This window comes from Amaranthus tricolor, chromosome 5 (genome assembly GCF_026212465.1).
Source record: "Amaranthus tricolor cultivar Red isolate AtriRed21 chromosome 5, ASM2621246v1, whole genome shotgun sequence".
In the NCBI taxonomy this organism is placed as follows: Eukaryota; Viridiplantae; Streptophyta; class Magnoliopsida; order Caryophyllales; family Amaranthaceae; genus Amaranthus; species Amaranthus tricolor.
Window position 1 is genome coordinate 21,784,723 of NC_080051.1, and position 10,613 is coordinate 21,795,335.

Genomic DNA, 10,613 nt, shown 5'->3' on the forward strand with positions numbered 1-10,613 from the left:
TATATACTTTAAAAATGTAATTTAAATTTCGTGAAGGTAGTAATAAAAATAAAATTATCAATAACAATTACTTTTGTCTCACTTTTTATTTTAATATGTCCTAGTAATTAATTTGCTTTAATTTATATTTAAATATGTGTTAGAGTATATAACATATTATAGAACCTCAACCATCACCTTAAATTTTTGGTTGAATTGATTCCTCGACAATATAAACTTACCACTTTTATTCTTATATAATGTCTTTTATTTCTAAATGTAAATAATACAATCCATCACTTTGATGTAGCGTACCTAACTTCTTTATTTTTATGTCAAAAATAATAGAACAAAATAGGTGCAATCAAGGACTATTTTCTTCAATTCATTTTGATTATCTACACATTTCATAAAGCTAGCCTATATTAGTATTTTGGTTGTTCTATAATTAATATTTCTATTATTTTCTTTGTTTCATTATATTTGTAACTCAAAATAAGATATTTTCTCATTTAACATTTTACTATCAGTTACAACTATTTTGTAACGGGTAATATTATTAAGTTTATTTCTCAATTCCAAGTCCATATTATAAAAACAATAAAAAAACAAAATTCTGAAACCGGATAAGGGTAACCGATTCAGAGTCATGCCCACGTGTCTAGTCCGTGCTAGGACAATCCAAGAATAAAAAAGGCAAAAACCCTAACACTCACCGACACGTGTCAGTTACTCACTCCTCCTTCCAAATCCTAAACCCTTTTCCTCTACAACTCTACTCCCTACTCTTCCTTCCACCATTTCTGCCTTCTCCACTGTCTTTCCATCAACCCACCAAGAAAAAACAAGAAATTCACATCAAATATATTATTAAATGAAATAATGATAAAAATACTTACCTTTTCTGAAAAGATGATTAAAATCTTGAGTTTCCATCCCAAAAATCGGTAAGAATTACATAAACCCATTTGATTGTTCTTTTTTTCTTACCATTTCGAACCCTTTTTTGTCTGATAAATAATGCTTGATCTTTTCCCTGTTCTTCTCTTTCGTTCTAAAATCTGGGTTAAGAAACGAAAAAAATCCCATTTCACTCCTTAAAACTATTTTAAATCCCCTTTTTTGAATTTTTTGTTGATTTGTCTTCATCAATTAGATTAATCTAACTTTCCCCTGTTTGAATCAAACCCAATCATTGTAATTACCTCTAATCTCCTTTTTTTTGTCCTCTTTCTGGGTTTTTCTTTTTTGTTTGATTTGATTTGATTAATTTTTGTATATAAATCTCTAGAACTAACCCCAAAAAATCCCAAAAAGATTGGTAATATTGCAAGTATGAGTTTAGGTACAGCAGAGAAAGAAAGCAAGGAAGAAATCCACATCCCAGCTGATATTAATTGGGAAATGTTAGACAAATCGAAGTTCTTCATTCTTGGTGCTGGTTTATTTTCTGGTGTATCTGCTGCTTTATACCCAGCTGTGGTCTTAAAGACTAGGCAACAAGTGGGCAACCACCCGCCACGAACCGGCAGTTTCAGAACTTCTATAACCATCGTTCGGAGCGAGGGATTCCGAGCTCTGTATCGAGGGTTCGGAACCTCCTTGATGGGAACCATCCCGGCCAGGGCTCTCTACATGACCGCCTTGGAGGTAACCAAAAGTAGTGTGGGCTCCACTACTATCCGTCTTGGTGTAGCGGAGCCCACAGCTGCCGCTATAGCCAATGCTGCTGCTGGGGTTTCTGCAGCTGTGGCAGCTCAACTGGTGTGGACCCCAGTTGATGTTGTAACCCAGAGACTGATGGTTCAGAATACTAGGAATTGTATTGGGAATATGAAATATGCAAATGGGATTGAGGGGTTCAAACAAATAATCAAAACCGATGGATTGAGAGGATTATATAGAGGTTTTGGGATTTCTATATTGACATATGCACCTTCAAATGCAGTTTGGTGGGCTTCTTACTCTGTTGCACAACGTTTAATCTGGGGTGGAATTGGGTGTTACTTCTGTAAACGTGATAATGATCCTTATAAACCCGATTCGAAGATGGTGATGGTGGTTCAAGGTATGAGTGCAGCCATAGCCGGTGGCGCTTCCGCCTTGATCACAATGCCATTAGACACCATCAAGACAAGGCTGCAAGTTTTAGACAGTGAGGAGAATGGGCGTGGTAAGGGACCAACTGTGGCTCAAACCTTACGGAACTTGGTCCGTGAAGGCGGTTGGACAGCCTGTTACCGTGGTCTAGGGCCGCGGTGGGCTTCCATGTCCATATCTGCTACCACCATGATCACTACTTATGAGTTTCTTAAGAGATTATCAGCTAAAAATCAAGTGGGTGTGACATAGTTTTAGGTCAATATACAGGGGAATTATCAAATATGGAAAGTATGAATGGTAGAGATCAAATGTAATGAAGTGAAATAAGTTTTTTTTTTAGTAGTTTTTATGACTCAAAGATCTCCTTGTTCAAAGAATGTTCAATTTTTTTAAGAGGGGATTTGGAATTTTGATGAATGTAATGCTCTAATTACTTCATACTCCATATTTATGCTTCTTTTTTATAATTATTAGGCTTATATTAATCATTGTTTAGATTGAATTGTCCTAATCTGGTTTTGTTGATTTAGATAAGATATTTGTTTGATGAATTGTCCTAGTCGAGGTTTTTATTGATTATAAACTTCTTATTTCTTTTAATAAGGTTGTAGTCTGTCATTATCCAAATGTTTTAAGAGTTTGATTTCTCTCTTGTAAATGTTTTGAGGGGATAATGATAAGAGATCTATTTGTTTAGGGATTCAAGAATGAGATGATGAGAGAATAGCCAATATGTACAAATTGTTTGGTTTAGGCAATACCAAAACTAAAAGGGGAGAAATTTATTCCTCACTTTTGAAATGAAAGATGGAGACAACTTGCAAATGGATGCAATTTATTCCAAAGTAAATTTGCTTTGAAGTAATTAATGGGTATGACTCAACTCTCAAGCCAAAGCAAAGCTCTTACATTGCTTTCATGTGCCAAAAAGTGATACTTCTAAAATTGAAAATGAACACATTAATGAAAATTCTATTTTTCTATTGCCTCTCACCAATTTGAGCAATTCAAAATCAAAATGGATAAAAAAAAAAATTAGAAGAAAATTTAAATGTTTGGATAAGAATAAAACAAATAGGTGAGTCATGACTAAATGGAAATGTAACAAATTCTTATATATATACCAAAATGGAAAATATAAGCAAATTCATGGGAGAATAAACTTCTATATTCGAATGGTTTGCATATATAGAGTTAAGAACGAAAAAAATTCCAACCTTGGTGTTCATTAGAAAAATTTTCTCAAAGTAGTATTCTTATAGGTGAGGTTTGACACAAAGCTATCTTATTTTTGATTTGGAGCCACCAAACCTCAATCTAAACTAAAATAATTGTAGTACAGAGTAATATTTTTTTAAGGGATTGAAGAATGTCTGAAAATATCTTCAATGTGCGATTAAAAAAAATCATTTCTCTTAATACAACTATAGCTAGCCACGAATAATTGGTGCATTTGAGACTTGTAGCTGAGTAACTAACATTGAAAATTAAAGTAAAAAGTTAAAATGAACATTTTGATATAATAAGTGAACTGCTAAATGTTGTCCTAAATATATTACCCATGCAATGCTAGTTTTTTTAAAATTCCCCCAACCCATTTAATTACATTTTTTAATTATATCTAAAAAAAAGCTGACATTTTGATTCTTTGTTGCGATTTCACATCGATATTAATATATCCTAATTAATTTTATCTAAAAGATGTGATACGATGTGTATACTAATTATTTTGTTGGTTTTATTTTTAGGTTTGAAGCCTCTAAATCAAATTAAGATAAATAGGTTAAATTTATCTCCTCCGTAAAAACTATTTTAAAAAATAAATTTAGTGAGCACTAGAAAATGTATTGTTTTCTTTTCTAATTCTATTTAGACCTATTATTATTTTGGTTCACAATAAGGTTTGGAAGATCCAAACCAAAAATAAAATAGCTTAATGACATGTCTCACATACATAAACACTACTTTAAAAAAAATTTTAAGTAAACACCAAAATATAATTATTTTTTTTTTATATATTTTTAACTCTACTTAGGCAAATTATTCTCCATATTCCTTATGATAGTTATGCTAATTGCGAATAGCTCAATAAATTAATAACCTCCATGAGGTGTGACAATTTCTTTATGATCTAGAATTTTTTTTTCTTCATTCCTCAATAAAAAAAAGTGCACAATTCTTTTGGTATTGGACTTCCTACTTACCAAGTCGAGGTGGTTAATGGTTGAGTCGAGTCTGATACATCTACATGAAATTTAGTGAAAACAATTGTTTTGCTCCATATAAAAAGTCAAAAGGATATAATTTTGCCTTTAAATTAAAATGGTTGATAATAGTTTAATGAGTTTAAAATATAATTTTAATAAAAAAAATTATTATTCGGTAAAGTAGTAATTTAGGTAGTATTTAGTGGTATAAGTTGTTGTTTACAAAATGTTACAAGTTTTAGCATTTCAAAATCAATTAACGAATTAAGATTTTATCTAAGTTTTTTTAGCAAATTATATATTGCACCGAGTACTATAACTGTTAATTCTGCCAACCAATATTGTTTTACATAGCTAATAGGAGAATTAAATATTTAATAGCGACAATTGTATAGATACATTGATTTACGCACAATTAATAACTATACACACAACTATCTTGCACCGAATAGACCCTGTAGAAAAATTTTAAAATCCAATATCATGCTTCTATAATATACTTCATAAGTATATATTTATAGTATGGTTTTACATATAAAACAAAATCAAATGTATTTTATAACAAAATCAAGAGTAAATCATGATTGAAGAATCGAATTTTATTTCAATCAAAGAAAGTACTATTTTTTCTTGCATGATTCTGAGATTGAATCTCATATAATCTTATCTGCTTTTTCGGACCTACTTTCTTGTGATTGGAAAACTAGTATCTATCAATTTCGTAAAATATTAATTATTAATATCAAATTAAGAAGCTTCTAGTCTAATCTACTTGAATAAATAATAAAAAAAAATAAAAAAAGGGGGAAGAACAAGATTAGTTGGGGTCATAATCTGATCGTGCTGCTTTATCTCAAATTGGATTATTATTAATAATATTTCAAGTGCCTCAATTAGGAAGTGGGCGACATAAACTTTGCTTGCATCTGGGAGTATCTTAATTTATTTATTTATTTATTCGAATTACTTTTTTTTTTAATTTTGTTGATTCCATTGATTTGATTGACAAATTCAACGATGTCTTTATTGATATTAGCTTTAATCATATAAAATTATTATTGTCATTAACTACTCTCTCACAAAATGTTAGATTCATTATATTAAACTAATATTAATATTGATATTAGCTTTATTTTAATTTTGTTGGATTCTTTTGATTTGTTGGGGGATTAATTGGTGAAAGACTAATAAACATTTTTAATTTTTTTGAAAATTATTATACTTCTTCTATCTCATTAAATTTATTCCATAATTTGACGAAGAAATTAAAAAAAGAGAGAAAAAGTAAATACTGTAAAGTAGTGAAAAAAATATGTGGATGAAATAAAAAAATAAATTAGATATATAAATGTAAATTAAAAAAAAATTATAACTGAAGATAAAAAATAAATTTAAAGTAAATTTAATAAGACAAACTAAAAAAACAAATTTTCAAATTTGTATGTTGCTTTATTAAGTGAATATCTTACATCACTTTTTTTTTTTAATTGTTTTTTGAAGAGCTTACATCAACTTCTTACTTTGTTGTTTAGAGTATATCAATCTACACCATGAATTAAGCAAATAAATTATCATTGCTATGTTTTTGGTTATGTAAGATGACACAACTCTAACATAAAGAAATGAAATAGAAAATTTTAATTATAGTAATTATCAATATATTTTCGTTTTTTAAATTTGCAACCTTTATAAATAAAGATGCATATCTATATGGAAGTTGTAACATGATTTTCTGTTTTTTTTTTTTTTAATAGCTACACTTCTAAAAACATTTATAAAAAAAGAAATAAAATAAAAGAAAAAAAAACAAACAACAATGAAAACTTCAAACCCAATTTATGGGTTGAAAGCTCTATTCAAACATAACAATCAATCTAAGCCCGCATAGACAAACACGAATTAAGTTTCTATATTTGTATAAATAACTTTTTGTTATATTCGTCTTAATGTATATATTTTTATTATATACTTTTTATATTTTTTTATTATGCGTATTTAGAGATATTGGAGTTTAAAATTTAGGTTGGAGATTATAAAGAAAGTAAATGAGAATTAACAAAAACTTAGGGTTTAAAAAAGGGTATGAGGGGAATGACAGTTAATTGAAGGGAATCCACAGTAGTAGAAGTAGTAGTAGTCAGGTCTAAATGTAGTCCCAACAATTGTCACCACCATGTTACTGAATTAAATTACAATGAGATTCCAGTTTCAGTTCGTGCAAAAGCATGAAAGTCGTTCTTCTTGTCAATTCCATTCGAAATATAGGAATCATGGCCCACTTATCAACTAATTTTAACACAAATTACAATTTTACCAACCATTATACACTAAGGTTCCGGAAATAAGATTTTTTAACAATTTGATTTAAAAAATAAGCTTTGGCCAAACTTTATTTCAAAAATAAGCGTCTTTGGCTCCAAAGTTAGACTTGGTGTATTCTCGCTTTTACTAACAACGAATTAAAAGAAATGGTCAAAATTTTAGTCAAGCCTGAAGTCGCTGTTAGTAACAGCGACTTAAAGGTTGACCGGTCAAACCTTAATGTCGCAGTTACTAACAGCGACTTCAGGCTTGACTAAAATTTTGACTTTTATTGACTTTTTTGTATGATTTAAACTAGCCGTTGTAAAATTGAAAAATAGTCGTTATGAAGTTGAAAATAGCCGTTGTTATTATTTTCTATAAATAACTCCATCATTTCCCTACTTCATTGTATCCAAAGTCCATAATTCTTGTTCAAATTAATCGATTTTGAAGGTAACATAAAGTATTATGTTAGTATTATTCTCAATTTATAAATGTTAATATTATTTTTGAATGTTTACTTATATTACTATATCATATGTGTTCCGTAGATGTCACATGAGCATTCTATTGAAGAGCTTTGTGATTGTGGTTATGAATTTGAGATTAATACAGATTGGAGCGACGCCGATCCTGGCCGTGATTTTGTTGCTTGTCCTTTCTACTTGGATGAAGGTTTCGAATGCACGTACTTTAGATGGGTTGCTCCGAAGGGTACCAAATGGCTTGAAAAAAAAACAAGAGCTTAAAGATGAGGTATTTAATCTCAAGAGACAAATAGATGATATGGAACATAGGAAAGAAGAGACTGAAAGGATTATGAGAAAGTTGAAGAAGCAATCTTAGTTAGCGGCGGTGGTTTAACTTAATGAATGAACTATGTAATTTGATATGGATTCGTTGAACATGAATGAAATTGTGTTTAATTTTCGAGAGCATTTTCCCTATTTGAATATGATTGTCTGTTTGATTTTGATTGAATTCATATTTAATTCTTGGCGAAATGATTCATCGTCGAAAACTTGTCTAGTAATTAACATCATTTCATTCATAATAAACATGTGATAATACGATAAAAATATATACATCTAAATATATATTACAAATTATACACAAAATTCCAAATGTTACAAATATTCAATATGTACAAATGTTACTAATGTTCAATATATACAGAATGTTACTAATGTTCAATATATACAAACAGTATACTAATGCTAATCCTCCTCATGTACCCTGTCTAACTGTGACGGTTTATGATGCCTCCTACAATAGTAAGAGGTCGTCGAATGACGCTCGGGTATGGGAGGTCTCCCTAGTCCACGAATGTGATCTGGATCGTGTATCACCTCAACACCGGTGTATTGAGGCCATGACCTCTTATCAATCAACGACATGAATATTTATTCATATGTATTAACATAGCTCTGGGTAGTGTAGCAAGAGTCCACAAAACGCTCATACGGTAAGTGTCTTTTAATACAAACGGCAAGAACATGAGAACAAGGTAAGTGATATATGGATGGTTTGTTACAAGTGCATTTCATCTCTCTCAAATCCACACTTTGTATTTTACCACTCTTAGCGGATCCTCTATTACCACGTCCAGTCTTAACTTGAAAAAGGCCTCGTCTGTAGTCAAATGCGACGATCTCATGGAAGTTTGCCTTCTCAGTGTTACAGGTGATAATTCTTGTGGCATGTGAAGTGTACTTACTTCCCCCAATTAGCCATGCATTTGCATTCTCGCGTCATTTAACAAAGTAATCATCAACACGGTAGAAGGTGAACTCCACAAGAGTAGTTATAGGCAAGAAACGTAGACCCTTCATCACGTCATTGAATACTTCGGCTAAGTTGGTGTTGGTAACACCATACCTATATCCTCCATCATGACATAACCATTTACACATATCACCAACTTGATCAATCCAAAAAAGAGCTTCTCGTTTAGCAACACCAATAGCCTTCAATCCCTCGATAACCTTATGTGGTTGTCTTTGCTCTACAGTCCTTCCATACATCTTCTTCAGCTTCACATTACCCATTTGACAGTTGAAGTTACTTAACAAATGCCGCAAGCAAAACCTATGATGGGCATTCGGAGGTTGCCATTTCGGCTCCTCCATTGTTGCTAGAATGCCCACATGTCTATCAGAAATAATACATAAACCTGGACTATGCATCACATGCTTACAAATACACGCCATAAACCAAACACCACGCAGCTATGCATTCTTTCTCTACCAAAGCAAAGGCAAGCGGGAAGATTTCCTTGTTGCCATCTTGAGTAATCGCAGTCAATCATGTATGGCGATACTTACTGTACAAGTGTGTTCCTTCAATGGCAATAAGGAGTTTGCAATACTTGAACCCCTCAATACTTGGTTTAAAAGCCCAGAACACACGTTGGAAAGTTCTAATACTAGGACGGACGTACACACCAACATTATTATCTTCCTTAAAGAACCACTCAACTACAGTCCCGGGGTTAGAAACTTGCATTGCTTTCAAGAAGCGTGGAAAGAGAGGATAAGAGTCTTCCCGTGTCCCATAGATGGAGAGAAGGGCTTGCTATTTAGCACACCATGCCCCCTTATAGGTCACTTTGACACCCAATTGGTCTTTCACCATTTGTCGCACCACAGAGACCTTTATTGATGGGTCTTCAGCAACACAATTTCTAATAACATTGTTAGTCACGGAAGATGTCTAATAAATGTGTCCAGCTCACACATTTTCAGTACTTAATACACAACCCCCATACTTCCCTTTATATGTAACAATCTCCCATGAAGGTGAATAGGAGCTCTTCCTAGCCCTTAGCCTAAAAGCACATCCTCTCTTACACTTCAAGGTGAGCACGGTTTGATTCGAAGTCTCAGTTCGGTACTCAACGTTCCTACGAATATGATACAATCTAACAGCGTCCAACAAGGCATCCTTGTTATCAAACATCATACCCTTTTGAAACTCTCCTTCATCGGTGTAGGTTGTATCACATGCCCAAGACCTCCAAGAGTTGTCCTCAACGTGTTCATCTAGAGGGGGAACTAGTGCATAAGGTGTAGGAGCAACGATTGTTGGAATGTTGCCTAAGTCATGTCATTAGCTAGAGCCTCCTCATCCACACCTACTTCGTCCTCAGAAGGAGCTTCAACGAATTCATTACTCTCACTATTAACATCATCCCAAGGCTCATTTGTATCTTCTAAGTTAAAAGTATTATCATTAGAAGGAGAAGAGGAAGATGTCATAATGGGATTTTGGGTTTCTTGAGTAGGGAAGGGCGTAGGAGAAGGAGCAGAAGAAGTTATATTCAGGAATGCATTTGTTTCTACAACATTGACATCTTGATTCCCTAGGAGTACCTCTTCTACATATAACTCTAAAGAAGAAATAGAGGTAGACTTTGAATACTCCCACATTGTATCTATAACCTCCTCATCCTCAACCGGAAGAGCTAACGATTTTCCACTCATATTGTATTTAAAACTTACATTAACAGTACTTCTTGTAGTGTCAATGCCAATCTTAGAGCATATAAGATGTTTAAATTCATTCAAATCCATGTTTGAGTTACATGCAAATAGTTTACGTCTTCCCCCAACATACTTAAAATTGCTACTACTTTATCGAATTGAACCATTCCAAAAACATACAATAGTTACACGAAATGAAGCCATTTCTACAACAATACATACAAAATGAACATCACCATCAAGTTCATAAATATATACATACATAACAACATTGATTAAATTTAGGGTTCGCATTCAAACATTCTCTACATTAAACTCAAATTTAGGGTTTGCATTCAAATATTCTCTACATTAAATTCATGAACAAACAACCTCATTATGAAGATCATGGCAAATAACAAGTACATTTGACATATTCATAGAGTTTAAGTGTTAATGACCACTATAAATGACATACTTTTTAAAAACAAACAGAACTAAAGAATTTATAATAAAAAGGTACCTTAATAAGCTATAAATCAACAAGAAGTAGTAAATT

General features: G+C 32.0%; 1 protein-coding gene across 1 annotated transcript; it reads left to right on the top strand.

Moving 5' to 3' along the window:
• The first annotated feature begins 272 nt into the window (after positions 1 to 272).
• On the top strand, positions 273 to 2,679 carry LOC130813732 (uncharacterized). The gene has a single exon (XM_057679589.1). The coding sequence runs from the start codon at positions 1,315 to 1,317 to the stop codon at positions 2,329 to 2,331; it is 1,017 nt and encodes a 338-aa protein (XP_057535572.1). The 5' UTR covers positions 273 to 1,314; the 3' UTR covers positions 2,332 to 2,679.
• Positions 2,680 to 10,613: the final 7,934 nt, after the last annotated feature.